General features: G+C 40.1%; 1 protein-coding gene across 2 annotated transcripts; it reads left to right on the top strand.

The window, feature by feature from the left end:
* The first annotated feature begins 346 nt into the window (after positions 1–346).
* EXOG (exo/endonuclease G) lies at positions 347–24,709 on the top strand. 2 transcript variants are annotated; one of them, XM_021705874.2, is made up of 6 exons: positions 347–539; positions 2,179–2,328; positions 5,553–5,692; positions 7,158–7,234; positions 9,234–9,348; positions 24,059–24,709. In XM_021705874.2, exons 1-6 carry the CDS (start codon positions 377–379, stop codon positions 24,518–24,520), a joined length of 1,107 nt encoding a protein of 368 aa, XP_021561549.1. In that variant the 5' UTR covers positions 347–376; the 3' UTR covers positions 24,521–24,709. The 2 variants fall into 2 exon arrangements, with proteins under 2 accessions (XP_021561549.1, XP_021561550.1); XM_021705875.1 differs by lacking the exon at positions 2,179–2,328 and having other exon boundaries at positions 368–539.

The raw sequence follows: 24,709 nt of genomic DNA, 5'->3' as shown, positions 1-24,709 counted from the left end.
TAACCATGTGCACATGGTTTACTCACCTATCAAGTGGGACTAAAGGTACACACCACTGCGCCCTCAAGATGTCATGCCTCCCACCCATCGCCGGATCAAGGGGACCAGGGGTGGAGCGGGGGGAGTTGGGGGGGGGAAGGTGGTGGTGAGGGGAGGATTCACCTGGGCCTCCAGTTTTGTCACCAGGGGGCTCCCGAGGCCCTCAGCGGGGAGGGTGTGCGCCTGCGCCCTGCACATCCTGTAGCTCAGAGAGGCTTAGTGCCCCGCGACTCCAGGTTGCGCATGCGTATCTCGATCCCGCGGTTGCGATTGGCTTTCAGGCGTCAGAGCTGGTGTGCGCACGCGTGACTCCAAAAGGTAAGGCGCTTCGGGTAAGATGGCTGCCAAAAGTTTTGCTTTCCGCTTTAGAGGCTCCGGGCGCTTTCTGAGTGTTTTCGTGGCTGGAGCTGTGGTGGGCGCCGCGGGAGGCGGGTTCACGGCCATGCAGTTGCTCCGGAGGCAGGGAGCTGAGACAGCGTTGGCGGTGAGGGAGCCCGACGGTAAGTCCACAGGTCTGCTCTCCCTTTCCTGGCCCAGCTTTTGGGCCGGATTCCTACCTCCGGCGTGAATCGTAATCCTCGGCCCTCGGCTTTTCTTCCTTTACCGGCCCCGAGCCCGTGGGTCCTGGGTTTTCAGCCTTTCTAGTCTTCTCGTCCGGCCTCCCCGCTCCACCTGGGGCCTCGCCTGCCTCTTTCGCATGCTTCTCCATCTTCATTTTCTCGTATTTATCACATGTATATTTTAATGTCTGTGACCTCCATTATTAGCTCCATAACAGCTCGGACTATGTTTTGTTCTCCATATACACAGTCCAGTACCTGGTACATAATTGACACTCACTAAGTGTGGAAGAATGAATAAATTAGCACCCGGTTTTAGCAGATTAGTTAATTGTCCTCATTTTGTCTTCGTTCAAGAGTACCCGCATTAACCCTAAAAACGAATCTGTCCGGTTATTTTATCAGCAAAAAAGTGGGCTTATTTCGGAAGAGTAGAGAATTAACAATCCAGGACAAGCAAGCTATGGCAAAACCATAGGCAAGTCCAGCTACCAAAGGAGAGGAACTTTATGGAGAAGACGGAGGAAGTTGGGAGGGGTTGTTTTTGAAAAGTCTATTGGAGAAAAGCAATAGTTCAGGTGATGAGTTTCTCATTGGCTGAGTTGCAGGGATAGTCTTCTTGTAGAAGTTGCACTGGCCGTCTTTCCCTGTTGGGGGCCTGTAGTTGATGATTCTTTCCTCTTGACAGTTCTTCTGTCAGGGTCTGTAATTGACAGTGTTCCTGTAATTGACATGGAGTTGAATGGCTCCCCCTTCCAGCCTCCCCTTCTAGCAACAGAGTCCATTTTCCTGAGGTTTCCCTTTATTAGTTTCCACACCTGCTAGCCCTTCTCCAAAGTATGTAAATCCTCAAGCTACCAGGGGTACCTTATATTTAACAATGAAAATGAGCTCATGCTCATTTTTTACACTTTGCCTGGCATGCTGATTTAACTTGTTCCTTCTGATACTTGGCATTTAGCAAGAGAACTACTCCCGTAGGTTGAAGACCTGGAGAAGGGATCAAGAGAGGGTTACTTTGAAACTGACTCCTTGTTAAATGTGTGCTTGGTTTCTCCCAGTAGGAAAAATAAGACCAGTTTTACCACTATCTCACTGCAGTGCACATCTCTGCTTCAGTTCCAGAATGATGCATGGTAGTCTTTTAAAGTATTTGTAAAAGGCTGTGTTTTTGTCCCCACATTAACTCTTTTAATGTAATGAGGAAGTAGGCTTTTTCCCATTAAATCGTATCAGTGACTTGTAATGATTGTTTTTCCTTTGCTGCTTTTATATACACGGTACTTTATGGGGCAGAGATTTGGACATTTGGTGTGAAAGACCAGTAAGATCAGGTCCTTTTTTAAAAGTTAATGAGATAGCTGCAGTTTATCTTGTTAAAACTACGTGACTAATTATAGACAAAGCCTACTGTCTCTTTTCTCTACATTGGAAATAATTGTAAAATGAGATCTGGTTGATTAGATTTTTGAGTCAGTCCTTTGTAAGTCTCACCCCTCTCCCTTATAATTTTTTGTTCCTAGTAAGAGTTCCTAATTATTTTTTATTTTTGTCCCCCTCTCTCCCTTTTCATTTTTAGGTTCTGCAGAAAAGGCTCTCTTGGAACAATTTGGAGTCCCTTTAACTGGAACAGAGACTAGGCATTACACTAATCATGCCTTGTCTTATGATCAGTCAAAGCGAGTGCCTAGATGGGTTCTTGAACATATATCCAAAAGCAAGATAATGGGTAGGTGGTTAGAAGTAAAGGCATTGATGAAAGATGTTTCCAAATTTAAAACAAGGAGGATTATTGATTCAACCTTTTTTACATTACAGCACATTTAGAAAATAATGATGTTTGTATGACACACTTAGATAAATGGACCTACCTGGTAGCCAAGGAGCTCCAGACCCTTCCCAGCTTTCTAAGGGGCTGAGAGGATCATTATCTTGACATATGAGTTGGAGGCTCTGTCCTCTGTCCTAAATATTGCTACAACTAGCACTAATTGTTCATTATCTCCACAAATACTTTTAAAGTGCCTACCACATCATATGTCTGGCACGTGCTAAGGTTTGGGACCAGAGCAGATGGTCTCTTGTTCTTGGCACTTTGAGTTAACGTGGGCGGTGGGTTGGCCTATCAAACAAATAATCATGAATATATAATTATTATTGGTAATAACTGTTCTGAAGGAAAAATGATTGCAAGTTGGGTTAGTATAAATAAGGAACAGTAAAGAATGTGATGAACAATGATGTAGGCGAATCTGATTTTGATTAGCAAGGCTTCTCCAAGAAAGTGACTTGGAGGGTAGATGCTGTTACCTAGGCAGAGGAGTTGGGTGGTCCATGGATTGTGGACAAGGGCATTCCAGACAGAAAGAAAAGCACAGCTGCATCTTTGAAGGCCCCAATGTGAAGAGTTTTGTTCCTTTAGGGAACTAAAAGAAGGCCAGAGTGGCCAGAGCAAGGGAGAACATGTGAAATGAGACTGGAGAGGTAGGCGAGCATGTAAGTCTGTTCATGGTTTTTTAATGTTTTTTTTTTATGTCTTGGTGGATTCCTGTAATTAAGATGGCCAGATCTTGATATTTAATGTTAAATTGGTTTCCGTGTAGATTATTCTAGTTTACACTATCCACTGTTAGCTACTTGTCCTGTCTTTCACTCATAATGAACATTGCCAATTTAATAGCTGAATTTCCATTTATTGGTTACCAATGAAAGTTAATATTTTGTGAATTATTCTTTCTTTGAGTTATTTTTACCATTTCCATTTGGGATATTGTTTTTTGAATTGATTTGTGGGAGTTCTTTATGTGTTAAGGTATTACCTTTTGTCATAGTTGTTTTATTAATATTTGCCTTTTAATTTGCTGTAAGGCCCACACATTATTTCTCCTTTGTTTTACACTACGTGCTCTGTTTATGTATATTAAAATGCTGATGTTTAACTGAGTTTGTCTTTCTAGAGTCAAACCAACCAGCAGAATAGCAGGAGCCTTGGACTTTGCTTGTTGCTAGAAGGAGACTGATATAGTTGGAAACTTTACCATAGCTGTTGAGAGTTGATTATAAACTTACATCAAGAGAAACTCACTTGATTTAGTTTCAAGCCTAATGAATTTCCTTTAAATACAAAACTTTTCCCAAGATGTAAGGAATTTCGGCTTTACTAATTTTATCCTATTAAATTACCATTTTCAGAAGCATATAAGAAAAATATTGCATTTCACATTGTAATGTGTAGTTTGAGGAGGTAAAATAATATTATTTGAAAACAGGAAGCAGTATACTTGTGATTTACTTGATTTTAGTCTTAAGAGTCTTCTGTTTTCAGTAATGACAGACTAAATTACTCAGGCTGACTCCTAAAAACAACAACAAATCTTATTAGCAGACTGTCTGCTAAAAACAATAAGAAATATGTAGGAAAAAAAACCACTTAAAAAAAAAAAAAAGAGCATGATAGTGGTGAATTGCCAAGCCAATATCTGGGGGAGAGCCAGAATCGAGAGAGGTAAGGGCAGATCTGGTAAACCAAAGCCACATTGCTTTTGATTCCGCACCTTTGTAGGGTGAGGGAGACTGAAGGTGAGACCTAGGGCTCACCCAGGGTAGATTGTCTTACAGGAGACCCTCCCCACATTAGCCTGGAACCCCAGGGGGCTGCACCCTGGGGGAGCATGGGGGAACCAGAACTAACCTGCCTGCTCACCGTAGGGGACTGTATGGAAGGTTGTCTTGGCACTGAGCAGAAAAGGGTCAAAAGGAGAATAAAAAGCTTGTTCCAGAGAAGGGGAGGCCACAGACTGGCTATCATGCAGACTTACAGGCCAAAGCCATGGAGCCTGTATAGATCCAGGTGCTGAAGCCCTGATCTTGGTTTAACACAGTCCTCCACTGGCAGTGCCTCCACGTAACCTGATAGAAACAAATTTACATCCATCTCAAGGAAGGCATCTTTATCCCAGGCCTTCGGAAATTCCCACAGGCAGAGATAACCAGGCATGTAAGGAGGTGATTCCAGTGGTAATGACACATAAGAGAAGCTTACTAATAATTTTTCTGTTATTTTTTTTCTTTATGAAGTGGTTCTAAAAAGCTCAGTATCAGATAATTTATTCTGAGTCTTGGGATCTGATCGTTTAAAATTTTTCTGGCTGAATGAAATGACACTGGAATTGGTACCTTCATTGGTCTCCATTTTAAACTTTATTGAGTAGCAGTCTGAGTATGTTCCATTTATCACTATTATTTTTGTAATTTAACAAGATCTGGCCTAATGACAGTGGAAAATAAAGTATTGGGGTTTGCTGATGTACACTGTGGCAAACTATTCTGGAGGTGTGAAAATAAAAATTGAGATTTTTTTTCTCTCCCACGTGGTACACAGATATTTTGTTTCAGGAATTTCTGGATTGAGCTCATAACCTAAATGTTTGTTTTGTCGTGGCTTAAGAGGCAGCAAGCAAGATATCAGAGACACTCTCCCCCTCCCCAAGGCTGTGGCTGCCCAGAACAAATTGTTTTGTGTCTATATATATCCATTATTTCAGTACATATAAACTTGTCAAATACAGTTGCACAAAATACGATACATGAGGGTCTTTTTAAAAAGCAAGAGTTTATTTAGTAGGTAAGATTTTTATATAGTTCAGCTATTGATTGGTCATTGTTTTCACTTAAATACTATCCAGGGGATTTTTTTGCCTTTAATTTCAAAGGCTAGAAACAGAAGTATATGAGATAGCTACACTGTATGAAAAGCATTCTTTCCTAGACTAGTCCTTGCTAAATTCAGATGAGGTATCTGAACTATCCCAGGAACGTGAGACATGCATGCAATCACTAAGTACTAACTGCTCAGAGAGATACTAGCCAGCAGCAAACAGCTTGCCTTGCTTAGAGAATTTTGAGGGATCTTTGTCCACTGATAACTTACCCATTTTTTGTGTTTTTCTTCAGGTGATGCCGACAGAAAACATTGTAAATTCAAGCCTGATCCCAACATCCCTCCAACCTTCAGTGCCTTCAACGAAGACTATGTTGGGAGTGGGTGGTCAAGAGGACACATGGCTCCAGCAGGAAATAACAAGTTTTCATCTGTAGGCATATTTTTGGGGAGGGATGGGAATGTGGGGCTGGTAGTCTGTATACCATGGGACTTGCGCATTAAAAGTATAGGAGCCAAACCTTAACATCTGAGAACTTTAATACTCTTATTTTGTATTTTCCTTCCTGACTTTAATTCCTTTGTTTGCTCAGATAGTGAGACATTCTTAAACAGGTTGAAAAAGTAAAACTAAATGCTATGTAAAAGAGAACTAGAGAGCTCTTAGGAACGAACTATCTGTCTGTCTATGTATTTATTTATTTTGAAAAATTTCAAATCTGTAGAAAAGTTGAGAGTACAGCAAAAACATTTTTACCTGTAGAAAAATTGAAAAGATGGTACAGCAAACACTTTTTTTTTTAGAGAGCGGGGAAGGGCAGAGGGACAGAAGGAATCTTAAGCAGGCTCCGTGTTCAGTGTTGTTCAGGATTACTCAGGATGTTGTATCATCTAAGAATGAGGATATTTGTATATATGACAAGAGTATCATACCAAGAAGTGTGTGTATATGTATTTTTGAATATTTATACAGTAATCTCTAACAGTTCATATTCAGATTTGCCAAATTGTTCCAGTTGTGTTCTTTACAGCTTTTTTTGATCCAGTGTTCAGTCATGAATCACGTATTACACTTAGTTGTCATGTCTTTCTAGTCTCCTTTACTTTAGGACAAGTTCTCTGCCAAAAAAGGAGAGAAATGTCTTTTATGACATTTATTGCATCAACTGTTGGTGATTATTGTCATTAAGATAGTTGTTTTTAACCTTAGATACTCATTATAATCACCTAGGGGTGTTTTAAAAAATCCTGATGCCCAGATCCAGAGCAGTTAAATCAGAAACTCTAGAGGGTGGAACCCAGGCACCAATATTTTTTAAAGCTCCTGGGTTATTCCAGTGTGCATTCAAGGTTGAGAACCCCTGCTTGAAGAGAAAGTTATTGATGGCATTGGCGATTAATACAGGTCAGTGGAAGGAAATAATAACGACAGCCTTGCAGGAGTGTGAAACGAATGAACACCTAGTGGCCAGAAATTCAGAAGAAAAGGAATTCTTCCCTGCCGCTTTTGAACTAATATGTTTGTGTTGTATTCCTTAAATAAAATTTCTGAAAGTTGACCTTTATGGAGAAACTCTTTGTCAGAGGCTGAACACCAGAATTTATCCTTTAGCTTTATATTGGAAACTTTGCTCTTAGAGTCTACGTTACTGGTTTGAATTTTAGGAAGTACAAAGAAAGCTAGCACACCAAACTACTTATTTTGTTATACCCCTTTTATGAATAATCATTATTGAGCTTTCTGACCTGGAATAGCTATGGCTTTCATTTATTTAAACACGTAGTCACTGTAATTGCCTCGAGCTAACATAGAAGGAACTGGCTTTCAGTGTCTCTTTGTAAAATCTTAAAGGGGAAGGCATTTCATTGCAAATTAATATTTTTATTTCTTTTCACAGAAAGCCATGGCTGAAACCTTTTACCTTTCTAATATTGTGCCTCAGAATTTTGATAATAATGCTGGATATTGGAACAGGTGAGGGGTGAGAGTTTTAAAATGTGATTCTGTGGGAGATGAATGATGTGCCAGGAGAACATACTAGTGCACCCATCAACTGTTTCTCTTTGTTTAGCAAAAGCTAGCACTACTGAAGGTAAGTACTTCGGACTAGTTGTCTTTGCTGTATGCCGGGAGTACGGTTGTCTGTGGGAGTACGGACTTCAAAACAGCCAGCCATTTTGATCATATTTGCCACTGGTCAGAAATCAAGTTTGGGAAGAAACTACTCAAAATACTATTACTGAGGCAGTGAGAGGTTTTTTAGTATGTCCAGAGAGCACTATATTTTTTTCTACTTGTATTTCAAGAGTTCCTGAGCTTTTATAAAAAAGTTTTTGATAGAACCTAACAATAAAATCACTGGGCTTTTTACAGGTTTTTGATACTTCTAACCAGTTCTGTCAGGGGATCTCTTTAAGCATCTAAAACTAGCACTGATTGAGGTTGTTTCAGGCTATTGCATTTTCCTCAAACGGTACCTTATGGTTTAAAATACATTAAGAGAGTACCCCACACTTAAGACTTGAATAATTATCAGTCATGGCTCCATTTTTTTGTCTATGTACCCTCCCTTCCCCCACTCATTTTAAGCAGGTGACAGCTATATTGTTTTATCTATACATGTTTTAATATGTATTTTTAGAAGATAAGGATTTTTTTTTTTTTTAAAGATTTTATTTATTTATTTAACAGAGAGAGAGATAGCGAGAGCAGGAACAAGCAGGGGGAGTGGGAGTGGGAGAGGGAGAAGCAGACCTCCCGCGGAGCAGGGAGCCCGATGCGGGGCTCGATCCCAGGACTCCGGGATCATAACCTGAGCTGAAGGCAGACGCTTAATGACTGAGCCACCCAGGCGCCCCAGAAGATAAGGATTTTTTAAAAATTGAAGCAGAGCACGATTATTGCCCCTAAAAAATTGAGTAGTAATTCCTTATTGCCAATTTGTTCAGATTTCTCTGATTGTCCTTAATTTTTTATTTATGGTTGATTGCTTTGAATCAGAATTCGAACAAGGTCCACATATAGATATGTTCTTTTAATACTCTTTTAATCTGTAGGTTTCCTTTTTTTTTTTTAGCCTTGCAGATGATTTGTTGAAGATCTGGGATATTTGATTTGTCTTATGGAGTTTCCTTTTTATTTTGGCTGGTTGCATACCTGTGGAAGCATTTAACATTTTCCTTTCCCAAGGGATATATTTTTGGGAGGATAATTTACCTGATAATTAGGCATATATGCTCTGAGGTATAATACTGCTGATTTTACTTTTTAGATAAGGAAGCTGAGGGATGATGACATGCATTGTTATCTCTCCCAACTGCAGTATAAGAAAGTGCATATTAAACCTACTTGCCATTTTTATCCAGTAAATTAGCAAAACCATTTTTAATTGATAAATCCCAGTGTTGCAAAGATTGCTGTGAAACTGTGGTGTCATATTTTGGAGTTTATATAGTAAATTGGTACAATACCATTAAAATATTACTTTTACATATGATCAAGTGTTATTAAAATATATATTCAGTAAAGTAATTCTGGCCCTTAAAATTTATCCTAAGGGATGTTGCATTATGTAAGAAATGTTAGGATAAACCGAATTGCCCCACAATAGGAATGGTTAAATAAATAAGGTGTATCAGCTTGTTGAAATGATATATAACTCTTCAGAAAAGATTGAGAGCTACAACATAGAAAGATAAGGGAGAAGACAAAACAAATCAGTTCTAAAATGTACACTGAATGCACACACAGGAAAATGTAGATACTTGTATAAGTGCATGTAATTTTTAAGTTTTCTTGTGTAATGAAGAACTGGGAAGATAATTGCTTATATGCTTAGTGTTTTTTGTAGTATTTGCTTGTTCACATTCATTTGTCAAATTCAGCATTCCTGCTGTCTTTCCTAGGGATTTGAAATCCTTCTTTTCTATATGTCTGTGTGAATATCACACCTTTTTTTTGCTTTGTTTTTCAGAATGGAAATGTACTGTCGAGAACTGACGGAGAGGTTTGAAGATGTTTGGATAGTATCTGGACCGTTGACCTTACCTCAGACTGGAAGTGATGGAAAGAAAACAGTTAGTTACCAGGTAGGGACATGTTTTAACATTCAGGCTTATATTATTTGTATGAGATTGTAATTTCATTCTGTATTCTACTTTTTGATTTTATTTATTGAACACCTGTTGGAATGATAGGCACAGGGTATATCATGATGGATTAAAAAGCAACCAGTGACTTTAAGGAGCTCACAGTTTAGAAAGGGAGACAAAAAAATAAAACAAAAACAGAAAGAAGGGAGACAGAAGTGTTCTCAGTTAATCACATTAAAGTCTGATATGCTGGCTAGTAGAGATAAATACATAGATGAAGGGGTATCATAAGAGAACTGACCAACTCTTTTGGTGTGGTTTGGGAAGACTTAACAGAGGAAGTGTTTTTTGAGCTAGATCTTGACAGGTGGGTAAGAGTAAATTGAGTCGGTGAATCACATATTGTACACCTGAAACTAATGTAACACTGTATGTTAACTATATTGGAATTAAAATTTTTAAAAGTGGGAAAAAAGTAAACTGAGTCAGGAGGGGAGCATGGGAATTCCAAAAGCTGGAGCAGTGTAAGCACAGGACATTGGTGATTGACAGCATAGTTCTGGAACTCAGGTATCATTGATAAAGATTGGAGCTTAGGGTACAAAAGAGTATGGGTGGCTAACAGGGGATGAGGATTTCTACAACAGAACAGGGGCCAGATAGTAGAGGGTTTTCTATTCCATGAAGGCTTGGATTTTGCTTTTTAGACAGTGAGAAGTCATAGGTTTGTTTTAAGCATGGGAGATGTGATTTGTTTGGGGTTTTATTAAGAGTATTATGACAGCACCGTGCATAGAGGTAGGTGAGGAAGGGGTGTTTGAAAGAAAAGTCAGAGATGAGGAGGTAAATGGACATTAATGCCGTGGTCCATATGGGAACAGACAAAGGGCTCAACTCAAGCAGTTGGAGTGAGGATGATAGAGGAATACAGGAAAGTGTAACCATGAATTCACTTTTTAGCTGAGGAAGAGGGAAAAGTTCAGGATCACGTTTAGATGGCAGTGAGTGGAAAAGTGGGAGGAACAGCTTTTTTTTAGATGCTTGAGTTTTTTAAAAAGATGAAGGTTTTTTTCATGCAAGGTATTTAAGAACTTTATAGATTGAAGGAAAGAGGTTAAACTAGAAGAGTATAATTAGTGGTGTGAGGGCTTACACATCTGATGTTGATGTGGAAGATTGAGGATTGCGTCTGGAGGGTAGCTGAATTGATAGTGATATTGTGAGATCTGTACAAGGTGGGGAACCCAGTGGAGTGTGGAAGACGTTCTAGAGTAAAGAGGGATTGAAAGACTTCCCTGTAGGTCAAAGAGATGTATTTGGAGGGAACACTTAGTTCAGCTCTAGGAATAAAGCACATATTTAATAAATACTGGTTAGGTTATATGATTACTTAAGAGAGTCTGTGATAAAAATGAATGAGCTGAGAAACAGATTTAGGGAAAAAAAAAAACCCCAAAACTTTAAGTATGTTCTGTCCCACTTGATTTGCTTTTTATCAGCCTGTCTGGATCAGATGCGCAGTGACGTGTAAGTAGCCAGGGTGTTCACACAGGTACTCACACCCTCAGAATATTCCAGGAGTTCTCACGGGAGGGAAGGAGTGGTAAAGGAGTTAGTATTTTAAGCAGATTAATTTCTCTCCTCTGATCAATTCGCTAATTTAATTTTAGTATTTTTTGTTATATTAGAAGGAAAAAAATGGCTTAAAGCTCCTTATGTTCTCTTATTTTTTAAATATTAATTATTCTTGAGCTTTGTTAAATCTAACTTTTTACTCTTACCGTTGGAAAAGATGTTCTCCTGACTGACTTTTAAACCTTAAGTGATCAAGTTAGTTTTATGTGTGCTTTGTTTTCATAAAACTGAAAGATTTATATGACTAGCTTACTGTGTAATAGATGAAAAATTTATACAAAATTTAAAAGGAAAAATTAACCAGTAATTAAGAGCATTTCACTAACAGTTTTTTTGGGTGGATATTTCTGTTAAGTATGTGTTGGCCAAATGCTGTAGTGGAAAGTATATTGCTTTTCTTAAATTGGATATAATTTTTAAAAATATAACTTAACACAGAATATTATGTATCTGCCGGCTCTTTCTGCTGAACGGGCCTAGAAGCAATGATACGCAGTTAGCAGTGAGCATACCTTGAGACCAGATCTTGTTTCTAAAAAACCATCTCCTACTGGAAGAACTTGGCACGCGGGGGAAGTGGCTGGTTCCAGGACTGGTGCAGGAAAAGTACAAAATTGCGGGGACGTATCAAAAAGACAGACATCAGCTTGCAGGCGTTCCACTTACCATGTCTGGGGCTGTTTGATAGCAAAATATAATGGACTATAGACCCACTGAGTTGGATAAGAATCCTTACTTCTAATACATAAGTAAATACATGAGTGTAAGGAAGAACTTCTGCTTACTGTAGTATGTCAACTAATTTATAAGAATGAAAGAGTTAGAAAAATCATTTTGCAACCATCATGGTAATTGATTCAGACAAGAATCATCAGTGGATGCTAAAACTAGTGAGTGAAAGTTTTACGGGAAAGAAGAAGTTTATATAATTAAAAGAGTCTCTCCACAAATTATTTATTAATAACAAAGCAAGAAGTGGTAACTGTACAGTGGAGAAACTTTCCCTTAACCAAGTGATCAGGGTTAATGTTAATATTGTCAGTAATGGGATTACTGATACACTGTACTTCCGATGTGATGCACTGAGAATACAGGATCACTTCTGTGAGATTTCTGCCAGAAAGCACAGCAGGGAATCTTACCATGCGGAAATAGCAAGCAAACCCCACCGAAGGTCATTCTGTGAACAGCTGCCTTGTACTCTTCCAGCATGTTAGTGTCATAAAAGACAAAGGCTGAGAAACTATTCCAGATTAATGGAGACTAAAGAGTCCTGAAAACAAAATCCTAAGTCAGAATAGAAACGTTACTAAAAAGGACATTATTAGGGCAGTTGGCAACATTTGAGGTCTGTAGATTTCCTGATTTTGTTAATTATACTAATTATATAAGCGGATGTCTTTGCTCATAGGAAATACATCCTGGAGGATGTGTCTATGACTTACTTTCAAAGGGTTTAGGGAAGGCAACCCTGTCGGGACCCCTCGCACTCTTGAGAGCTTTTTCTGTCTCTTCGCTTAATAAAACTCTATCGGCTTTACTTGCAAAAACAGCCAACTGACAAGGACACAAAGGGTTTAGGGAAAAGAAAAATACAGAGGAAGAAAGAATAATAAAGCAAATCAGGCAAAATGTTAACAGTTGATGAATCTGTGAAGTGCACACGTGTTCTTTATGCTAATATTGTAAGTTCTATATTTGAAATTAATTGAGAATGAAACATACATATGTACATGTATTTTAATATATCTTTTCTATAGCAGTATTCTTCATTACACTGGAATATATAAAACACAGAGAAGACTTACCTTGCTTCTCCTAAATAGCTTATCAGTGACTGCTATTCAAGCCTTAAAGAGTTTCTAAAGAGACCTGTCAGCTCTCCTCACCCGAATTAGTGTCATGGTGATGAAATGTGGGAGGGCAGTCAAGATCAGCTTCCTGAAGGGTAGACTCTGAATAATAATCTTGTTTTTGGTTTTTATGTGAAAGCTTTATTGGTCTTAGGGTCTTTATTTTCACATTCTGGGCCTCTGAACCTATACTTTTAGTTTCCCATGTCCATAGTAATTCATAGGACTGATGCATGCTCACTGGCCAATCTTGAATCCAGCAAATCTTCCAGTGCCTGTCATGTGGGAGGAGGAATGTATACAGAATTGTAAATAACATGCCTTAAACTACACTCTTGATTACTTTCTCCCTTCTTTCCTGGATTTCACATCCGCAAGTCATCGCTCCTAATTTCTGAGTCAACAACTGTTATCAGTTCTCTTTCTTAATAACTTTTACTCAGATTTTGCTGAAGCTCTGAACACCTGCAGTGTAGCAGAGGCCTCCAGTGACTTTCTCTGCCTCCACTTCTGTTAGTGTCAGTCTGTCTGGAGTCCAGAAATCATTTCAAAGTATACATTTTTGCTTTTCTCATCCTCAGAAGCATCAGAAATGAGTAATACCAAATGAACAGAAAAGGAAACTTCATTTGTACTGAAATCAGGAAATGTCCATAGTCATATGAAGCATTTCAAATAATATCTGAAAGATACAGTACATTTAGACTAAATTATAAAAGGTTCTTATTTTTTTTAAGATTTTATTTATTTGAGAGAACGAGAATGAGCAGGGAGGAGGGGCAGAAGGAGAGAGAGAGAGAGAAGCAGACTCCCTGCTGAGCAGGGATTCCTGACATGGGGCTCCATCCCAGGATCTGGAGATCATCACCTGGGCCGAAGGCAGACGCTTAAGTGACTAAGCCACCCAGGCACCCCAGGTTATTAATTTGACATGTGTTCTTTAGTCAAAGCATGGGGTAGGGTACTGGAATTAGTAAGAAAGTTTTTAGTAGGGAAGAATTTCTTAGATTCTTTTTTTTCATTTCTCTTCCACAGAACCTTAGATAGCAGATGCCTTTCTATTAATTTTAAAGCCTTTGAATCTATTCTTCATTAATCATATATTATGTTAGAAGTTTGAAGGTAGATACTTATATTAAACACAGAATCTTGGTGCTTTTGGGCGCCTGGGTGGCTCAGTCGTTAAGCGTCTGCCTTCGGCTCAGGTCATGATCCCAGGGTCCTGGGATCGAGTCCCACATCGGGCTACCTGCTCTGCAGGGAGCCTGCTTCTCCCTCTCCCACTCCCCCTGCTTGTGTTCCTGCTCTCGCTATGTCTCTCTCTGTCAAAAATAAATAAATAAATAAAATCTTTAAAAAAAAAAAAAAAAAAGAATCTTGGTGCTTTTGTTTCCCCCCGCCCCCGCCCATGTCTTTGACGCCATAATTGCCAGTCTTTTTATTTTTTTTAAAGATTTTATTTATTTGAGAAAGAGAGCGAGAGAAAGAGAGCATGTGAGCAGGGGGAGGAGCAGAGGTAGTGGGTTAAGCCGACTCCATGCTGAGCATGGAACCCCATGTGGGGCTCCCATCACAGGATCCCAATATCATGACCTGAGCTGAAACCAAGAGTTTGATGCTTAACTGACTGAGCCACCCAGGTGCCACTTTAATTGCCAGTCTTTTTTTTTTAAAGATTTTATTTGAGAGAGCATGAGCAGGGGGAAGGGACAGAGGGAGAGGGAGAAGCAGACTCCTTGCTGAGCGGTGAGTCCGATGCGGGACTTGATCTCAGAACCCCGGGATCATGACCTGGGTCGAAGACAGACGTTTAACTGACAGAGTCATCCAGGTGCCCTAATTGCCAGTCTTTTAATGAGCCTTGAATTTAAACTTTAAAAATTTGTTGTTATGGAACTCTATGTGCATAGTAACAGAAATGTTAAACCTTAAACCTTAAAGTATATGACATCATAATGAAATTCAAATAATATAAGGTATGAGAGGGCTAGTCACCTCCTGGTCCCAGTCCCACGGTCCAGTTTCCTAGTTCTTCTGCTAGTTATCTCTCTATCTGAGAGTAATGGGTACTAAACTCTATTTCTTAATTTTGATTTGCCCATTTTAACAGTCTCTGTTGATGCTTTCACATGAAATATATTAAATTTCTGTAGTTGACATATTTTTCCATTATCTGTTATTCACGTTAGTTTTAGTTCTTCTATTGGTAAACTTTACATCATAAACTTTATATAATATACTTAAACCTTTACTTTTTGATCTGTCACTTATGTATTGTTGAGGTTTATAGCATTTACATTTGTGTTTGCTAGCTATAATTTGGTCTGAGCTTTGCCTGTAGCAGATATCTAAGACAGAGGCCTCCTGTGGCACATCCAGCCCATAGATGATTTGACTTGGTTCACATAGTATGTTGTTTCTGAGTTAGTTGGTAATTTTTCATAATTGGGAGGTTTCACATAAAAATCCAGATATTAGCTTCTCTTAAAAACAGATGACTCAAACACTTGGCATATATTCCCTTAGGTGCATTCACTAGCTGAGAGTAGCAGCTTTCTCCTTCAATGGAGCACATGTTCTTCCATTCATCATAGTCTTCACCTGGCCCATTTCATCCATTTACACTTCCTGTCTAGCCCTTGTTGGTCTTTGAGTTTTATAATCCTGGCTCTATTGAAAATATAAAAGCAGTATGTATAGTACTGTGAATGTTTAAGTAGAACATTTGGATCTGTAAAGCAGTAGATATAATCCTGTATGAAGTCTGTGCAGCTGGAGAAATAAGTATTACCACAAACAACAAAAATCTGAGAAGTGGAAAGTAAAGGCGGCAGGGTATTATAATTGCTACTTTAAAAACTGTAATAATATGCTTTCACTTTCTATTTCAGACCATTTAACCTTATTATCATACTATTTTTTAAAAAGGTAAATCAGTTTCTTCTTGAAGACATCATTCTTGGAGCCCTCTGACTTCTGTGCTAATATGAACCGTTCGTTTCCTCCCTTCCATCCCTTCTTCTCTCCCACCCTCCCTTCTTTCCTTCCTTTTATTCAGCAAATAGTTATTAAGCTCCTCCTGTGTACCTGGCACTGTTCTAGGCATTTCTGATAACAGCAGGTAAACAAGGCTGTATGTTCTATGGAGCTCAGGTTATAGTGGAGGAGAGGCACAATAAACAAAATGCATATTAAAAAAAGAAAACACGGGTGGAAAAGAAAGACAGGATAGGCTGCTAAGGGGAAGTGAGACTGAGCAGAAACCTAAGTGAAGTGAGGGAGTAACCTCTATGAGGAGTTTTCCAGCAAGTACAAAGACACAGGGGTGAGATTAGCTTGGTATATTCAAGGAGCTGCAAGAATGCCAGTGTGACTAGAGCCGAGAGAGCACCGAAGAGAAGGAGGGCAGTTAGAGGGAGGCCATGGGGAGAAGTCCAGATCATATTCAGGGAGCTGTGATGCTTTTTGATCAGGACAGTGGCACAATCACAGCCCAGTCTGGCTGCTCTCTGTGAGGAATAGAATAGCCGGACCACTTAAGAGGCTGATGGAGTAGTCTAAGTGAGAAGTAATAATGGCTTGACTAGAGGGGTGGTGGTAGAAATGGTGAGAAATGCTCTGATTTAGAATGTGCCTTGCAGTAGAACTGATGGTACTTTCTAATGGGGTAAGTTGTAGACTAAGAGGGAGAGAGTCAGGATAACACATAGGCTTTCAGTCTGAGATCAAGAAGACCAGAGAGGAGCAGGCGTGGAGGCTGGAAATCAGGAGTGATTTTGGCTGTGGGAATGGGAGATTATTTGATGTCCAGGGCAGGCTCTGAGTTTGGTTGTCAGAGAGGAGAGGTTGAAGTGGCGATCTGCTTGGGAGTGGTCAGCACACCAGGTGATATTTAAAGTTATGATGGGATCGTGTAAGTGAGCATAGACAGGAGAGAGCAGATCTGCGGTCTGAACCCTGGGGGGCTCAGACATTCGGAAGTCAAGAAGAAGAGGGTCCAGCAAAGGAAACAAAAGGAACAATTTTTGAGGCAGAAGAAAAATCCGGGGAGAATGGTGTCCCAGGAGCCAAGTGAAGAAAGCATTTCAAGGAGGAAAGGATGAGTGGAATGTTGAGGGAATGATGAACTGACCATTGGCAACCACCATAAGCTGTTGTAGTTTTAAGTCAGCTACACATCTTTCTTTTCAGTACACTCCTGGCTTAGGTCCCTTTCATCTTGGGCTCCCTCTTCCCCCTTTTTGGATTCCTTGTTTTGTTTTGTTTTGTTGGAATACATCCTCAGAATCTTTTTTTTTTTTTTTAATTTTATTTATTAGAGACAGCGAGATAGGGAACACAAGCAGGGGGAGTGGGAGAGGGAGAAGCAGGCCCCCCGCTGAGCAAGGAGCCCGATGTGGGGCTCGATCCCAGGACCCTGGGATCATGACCAGAGCTGAAGGCAGATGCTTAAGGACTGAGCCACCCAGGCGCCCCACATCCTCAGATTCTTTCTGGAAGGGTCATTGGATGGTAAACTTGCTTGTCTGAAAATGTCCTAAAACTCTGGCAGTGGGACCCAGGAATCTGGCTCTCCCGGGCAGTTTTACGTGCACTGTAAGGTTTGAGAATCATCCCTTTAGAGAATATTTTTCTATCTTCATCCTGGAAGCAAGACAGGTCTGCTGCTTTTGTTGGTTGCACAGTAATTCTGTAGATGTATTCATCAGTCTCACACCTTGATTTTGACACCCTTTACTTACTGGAGCACGCATAAGGGGCTGTGAAAATCCAAGCTTTGACTCCTTCCTCTTTGTTTTATCTAACTTGTCAGCTCCTCTGTCTTCCAGAAATTCATGGCACTTCTTAGTCCAGTAATACACGACTCTGCCATTCTCCTCACTTGCATGGGACAGTTCTGTGTCAGACCTGTTTGCTGCCATTTTGTGTCTATATGTGTATTTTTTAAATTGGGGGAAGAGAGGAGCAGAAGCCTTGACCCAGGTTGCCATCTTGAACTGGAAACCTCCTTTAATCTTTATTCGTTAGTTTTTTGCACATCCTTGGCAAAGCAAGTTGATACTTTTTAACATTTCACTTTGAAATAATTTCAGATTTGTAGAAAGGTTGTAAGAGTAGAGAACCCCCCTAACATGTTTCACCTAGATTCACTAGTCGTTAGCGTTCTGCACCACTTGCCCCCTCTTCTCTATGCATACCCCTCGTTCTTAGTACTTTCTCAACCATTCAAGCATTCGTTGCAGATATCTTGTCCCTTTTCCCCTAAATACTCCGTTCTCTCACATAACCACCGTTTAGTTGTCAAGTTCATGAAATTCAACATAAAAGAATATCTGGAGTACAGTCCATATTCACATTTTGCCATTTGCTCCAGTAATGTTCTTCATGCAGTTTTTCCCCCCAGATTTGGAATGATGTCCAAGATCACGCATTGCATTTTAGCTGTCAAGTCTCTTTAGTCGTCTTTAATCTCAAGCGGTTAGTTCCTCAGCCTTTTTGTCTTTAATGATGTTGACATTGTTGAATATAGGCCATTTGTTTTATAGTATGTTCTTCAAATTGGGTTTGTCTCTTGTTTGATTAGATTCAGTTATGTTTCTGGCAGAACACCTCAGAGGTGAGCTTGTGTGCCCCTCGGTGCATCACATCAGCATGCATATGCTGTCAGGTTGTTCTGTTACTGGTGATACTAACTTAGATCACTTGATAAAGGTGGTGTCCTCTAGATTTCTTCACTGCTAAGTTATCGTTTCCCCTTTGAAATTAATCCACTGTGGAAGTCCTTTGAGACCGTGTAAGTATTCTTTTCCTCTTCAAATTGTCAACTGCTAGTTTTAGCAGCCACTGAAGATTCTGGCCTGAATCAGTTATTACTATAATTGTTGCCGAATAAGGATCTTCTAATTCTTATTTCTTCTGCTTTTAGTAATTGACATTCTACTGTAAAAAAGAGCTTTTCCTTCTTATTATATCAGTATGAACTGATGGGTTCTTATTTTATTCAATGAGTTTAATCAATCTGCTGTGTATTCATTTTGATTCTCAAATTGTCTTCGATTTGGCCAGTGGGAGCCCCTTCAGGCTATCTCCCATGTGCTTTGACACACCCTCATCGTGTTCTTAGCACTTCTACTTTCTGGCATAACAGGATATTCTAGGCTCATCTTGACCAGACTCTGGGATCAGCCATCTCTCCAAGGAGCCCTCGTTCCTTTTAATGGGAATTGGTATTTAGAAACCAGGTTCTGGATGACAAATTGATTCTTGAGTGCTCGGTCTGCTGTTGGCTTGTCATGTGTGTTCACCACATTTATTTTTAGCCTTTTATAGTGGGTGGAGAGAGCCCCAAAGAACATAGTATACAAATTCTATTGCCTTTAGTGGCTCCCTGTGTTTTCTTTATCTTCATTGTTCCTTTCTGTTTTTTTGAGATTTATAGACCCTGGTCATAAAGAAAGCACTTACCTGTGCGCATGTGTTATGTGTGTGTGTATGCAAAGGGGAATGTTGATAGGAATGTATCTCCCTGTAGAGAGATACTGGTTTTTATTTTTTTTAAGAATTGTATCAAAGTGATTTACTTTTTTATATTTATATTTTTCACTAACAGCTTCTCTGTAGTAATGCAGCTTTTGTTAGATGTGACATTATTTTTTCAGATAAAATGATTTCAGGTGGAATTTTAAAGTTAAAAATCTGTAGTGTATCTGTTAGCATAAAAGCGAAATATGATCCTTTGGTAAATTAAATTGGAAAAATTGTTTCAGTTTGCCATTTTAAGAATTTAGTTGGGCCAAACATTTTATACATATGTGTACACACACATACATACGCATAAACTTGGAAAATTTCTTTTATAGGAAAGGAAATTGAGGTTTAAAGGGGTCCAGTCCAACTCACGTAGCTAGTCATTGTCAAGGGGGAGATATAAACAAGGCTCTATTTGTATGAGAACCGCCACTCATTCTATAGCATTGTTCTTCAGAACTCTCAAAAGTCTACAGTAAAGGGGTTGCTGTGCTCTTCCCATACAGCAGCTTAAGGCCAGGAGGTAGAAGTTGGTGAGGATGGAGAACACTTGCAAGTGATATCTGCTAGCATGCAAAAATAAGAACAGAAAATGGGCCAAGAAGAGGATCCCTTATAGCCAGGCAGAAATGTCTGTTAGAATATGCAGGAAAGAATCGCAGCATCATAGGACTTGAGTGAATGTGAGCCCAGGGGAAGATTAGTAGCAGTGATTTTATCAGAAGTGAGTCATCTGACAGCTCTAATCAGAATCACCCCCTTTATTATAGCTGAGGTCATCCATGTGCTTTCTCTGATGTGCCTGTTTCAAGAAGAGATTGATTCCAGACAAGTGAAACATACCTGAAGATTCTGGCCTGAAACATTATAATTGACCTGACAAGAAAGTGAGCTTCAAATTTTTCAACTCGGTGGTGGTGGTGGTGGTGGTAATGTTAGAAGTACTTAACATTAACATTGTTTTCATTCTACAGCATTACTTTCCAAACTAATTCCAAACCAGTTCCTAGAGGGGAAGGAAATTAAAAAACATGCCTCCAGGAATCTTGAGGCATCACCCGAAGTGATCTGGGAGTCATTTCTTTTTTTAAATCTCCTGTTTTCTCTTTAGGCAGAGCTTTTGTTAATTTCCGTATCTGTTTTAATTCAAAAATAAATGATTTTACTGGCTAAGTATCTCCTTACTCCCACCCTACATCTCCAAGTAGAATCGACAGTCTGGGAAGGTGGTGCTTGTTGTCCTGTGACTTGGCAGTCGGTCTCCAGCCTCCTTACGCAGAGCGGGCGCCCAGTGTGAGTGGCACGGTCTCCCTGGGTCTCTGCTGCTGCACAAGCTCCTCTAGAGGCTTGACGTGCCACCTAAGGGCTGGCCACCTGCCTGCTGACTTTCCCACATGTTCCCACTCCCTTCTTCCCTTGTTCCTCTGTCCTCCCAGGTATGGAGTCCCTATTTATCACACTGTCGTGGTTTCTTTCTTGCACTTGATTGGCTTGACTTTTTAAGGGCTTGGTCTCTTGATGTGTCCAACAGTTTTATTTTTGGATTTTCTTTTTTTGTCCTACCAAGGAAATGTAACCAAATATATCTATCTGATTCTAGCAGGTACATATATTTTCCTTGTGCTGCTGCTTAATTTTATTTATGTCACAGTTGCTGTATGTATAGGACTGGACAAATGGCAGACCTAGCCTGAATATCGTTTGTTGCCAGGCTCTTCTGGCACTGAGTCAGTGTGAAGGCCCAGTTCTGTGTGTGTGGAGCTGGGGCGGGGGAGGGCAAAGTGTCATTTCTGTCTCTTGGGCGGAAGGAAACCTCAGGCCAGCAGGTATGCAGACTAACTCTAGGTGGTGAGTGCGTGCCAGCTTTATGGCTCTTCTATATATTGTGTTTACTAGTTACACCTGGTTGATTTCCAGTTTTTGTTACCATCTTGATAAGAGTTCCATGCTTTTTGGTAATTTAACAGCAGTGAGGATTTCCTCTGTAAAGTATTTTTACATCTACATCTTCTATTAACAAGGATCGTTGCTGATTTACTGATACTGAAGACTTGGTTCATGTTCAGCCCCCAAGTCTTTTGTTGAGGATGTCATTTGTGTCCATCCTGCTTCCTCTTGAAACCCTGTTGTCCACCTTTAACTGGTCTAATCTTGCTTGACCCTGTGTTTCCCCACTGTCCCTCAGCAGAACCATCTTTTGTACCAAATGCAATTACATCCTATCCTTTGAATGACATCCACTACAAAAATTGCTTTTTGCATAGGTCTTGCGGATTTTAAAACCTTTTTTTTTTTTTTGAAACTAAAGTGTCTTTGTATCTTCATAACTATTTTGTGAGATAGGTAGCATGGAAGGTAGTTATTACCTATTTTATGAATGAAGAAGGAAGATATCAGTGAACATGACTTGCAGCCTTGTGGCAAAGCCAGGACTTGACGAAGTCCTGGGGTTCCAGTCCCTAGCAGTTTCTAGAAACATTTTATGAAAGACTTCTAGTTTTCCCAGAATTGGGAGAATTTTATTATGTGGGGTGAATTGTCTACAATGATAGCTCGAAAATTAGGATTTTTTTTTAAAGTCTTAAATTCAAGGAAAAAAAGAGTGGATTTTCTGAATTTCCAAATGTTGCTGGTTCCTATTTTAAACAGATTACAGATGTTTACTTCCTAAGAACAAAGCAGACTGAATCAGAAGATAGTGGCTAAGTTTTCATTTTTCTCTTTATTTTTAGGGGTAGTATTTTGCTCCTCCTTGTTGAAGTATTTTGAGAAGGTCATGGGTGAAATGATCCTACCTTATGGTTCTTAGTAGGAATTTTTGTGTCCCATGAGGATTCTTAAAAGTAGTAATGGACATTCTCTAGCTATTGTGTGGGTTTTTAAAACCCGCAATAGAAATGATTTATTTTTATTGGCTGGAGTTTAATGACTCTGATTAGAAGCCCTGGTTGGCAGCAGATGGGCACGACCAATTAATTATTCTTGAAATTTTTATTTGTTTGTAGACACAGTCCACAAGGAGAGAAAATCAAGTGAATGGTCTGGAAGGCTCCTCATACTTGGAGTCTGAGGTTGTGCTGCAGTGATGGAGGATGTCCACCAGGTGGCATCAAGGATTTGCTTAACTGTTGGCGCCCCAGCTAACCTTGGAAGCCCATTTAAACTTCTACCCCCCTTGTGAACTATGGCTCAGCTGCATCTGTGCCCTCAGTTCTGGTCCCTCGCTTCCCTTAGTGCTGTCTTGTGCTCTGTATTGGCATCTGACCACATTCTGCCTCCCGTGAAAGCAGTGGGGGTTGACTCCTCTAGGTGGGAAGCTTCCTGAGAACAGACACTAGGGCATTCACTGTAAAGCTTGCTCCTTTCTGTGTTTCCAGCAGTGCCAGCCATAGCCCCTCTGAGTTGCATTGTTGCATTAACCTCTGTTGGTGATCTGTGGGCTAATTGTGGACCTCCGTAGAGTTTACCTTCAGTGTTTTTTGCCTTGAAGAGAGTACGTTCTTTTTCCCAGCTGCATAAATGACTTGTTGGAGGGCTGTAGGGTTTTGTGCTTATAGATTGTGTACTTTCATAAACTTTACTCTCAAGTGAGCCCTTCACTAACTTGAGAGATAGTAGTTACAGAAATCAGCCCTGTAGATGGGGCTTCTCTGCAGGCCCGCAGTTGGTCTTGGCAGTGGAACCTCCGTGCGTGCCAGACAGCAGATAGCCATGGCATTCTTAGGCTGTGTGCCATGTAGGTAGAAGCTGGAGAAAAGCAGGAAAGAATCCTTGCAGCTCTCATCCCTCTGCCTTATCTGGGCTCCCAGCATGGCCTCCGGCAGCAGGCACGTTTGAGCAGGAGCAAATGCCCATTCGGACCCAGGAAGGGCCCCGGAGGGGTAGTAGTACACATGCATATTGTAGTTGGATTGTATCATTTTATTGGGAGACCATTAAGGAAATGAATGTTCAGTTTTCCTTTTTCAGAAAACAGATACGGCTTAAAAGCCAATTGGAAGGAAATTTGAAAAGGTTCCATAATAATGTTATTTCATTATTAGAGCTGACCTACACAGGCAAGTTGTGTGCAGGCCTGACCCTGGCTTCTCTATTGTATGGATCCTTTCCAGAGTGTTTGGTTTGCGGACACATTCAAAGTTCTATGTTTGATAATAGGCCCAAGAGTGTGCAAAACTCTAAGTAAGCAGCATTTACATTTACTTAATTTAATTTCAAAAATGAGCCACAGTCTAGGCGAAACTGGAGCTCTTAATACCAGTGTAGTGTCTGGCTGCTTTTCTGAGAGCTATTTGTTTAGCTCCCTAGTGAGTTTGATAAACTAAGGCCATATTTTTATTTCTCGAGCTGGGAGTTACCAAGCTGGCAGTTTTGACCTTTGAATGTTTAGAGCACCAGAAGTTCTGATTATGTGATGATGAGAAAATCACAGCTTTTCTTGCCTGTTAAAAACCCAGGGCATTCCTTTGCCCTTTGTCCTACAAACAGAGCAGAGGATGGGACCTCTGCTCTTTGGGGTGGCATTGTTTTAAAGAATGTGATCAGAATCTACCTGTTAGATGCTCATCTTCTCTGTAAACCTTGAATTTAGATTCATTGGTGGGGTAACTTATAAATGCCTTTGCAGAAATGTGTTGAAAATCTTTTCAGGAGAAATTTGGGAACTGCTAATGTGGCTGCTTTGTTTTTAGGTGATCGGTGAGGACAACGTGGCCGTCCCCTCACACCTCTATAAGGTGATCCTGGCCCGCAGAAGCCCAGTGTCTACTGAACCGCTGGCGCTAGGGGCCTTTGTGGTGCCCAATGATGCCATTGGCTTCCAACCGCAGTTAAGTGAATTCCAAGTGAGCCTTCAGGACCTGGAGAAGTTATCAGGACTGGTGTTTTTTCCTCATTTGGATAGAACTAGTGGTATCAGGAATATCTGCTCTGTGGACACCTGTAAGCTCCTGGATTTCCAGGAGTTCACTCTGTACCTGAGCACAAGAAAGATTGAGGGGGCCCGATCAGTACTCAGACTGGAAAAGGTCATGGAAAATTTGAAGAACGCAGGGATTGAACCAGATGATTACTTCATGAACCGCTATAAGAAGAAGCTAGAAGAACTCAAAGCTAAGGAGCAGTCAGGAATCCTGGAGAGAAAGCCATCTTAGTTTTTTTTCTCAGAAGATGTGTGAGAGCATCTATAATGAAGCAGGTGTGTCCTCTTCAGGCTAATGTGTTTTAGTGGCTTTGCTTTAAAGAAATGATGAAATCCTAAATTTCAGACTAAATTTCTCCCCAAAAGATGAAAGATCTAAAAAATTCTGTCAGTTTTTTATTTGACATGGGAACTCATTATT

The sequence above is a fragment of the Neomonachus schauinslandi genome, chromosome 1 (assembly GCF_002201575.2).
Source record: "Neomonachus schauinslandi chromosome 1, ASM220157v2, whole genome shotgun sequence".
In the NCBI taxonomy this organism is placed as follows: Eukaryota; Metazoa; Chordata; class Mammalia; order Carnivora; family Phocidae; genus Neomonachus; species Neomonachus schauinslandi.
The sequence above is the reverse complement of the archived record's forward strand: the minus strand, read 5'-3'. Positions and strand labels throughout refer to the sequence as shown.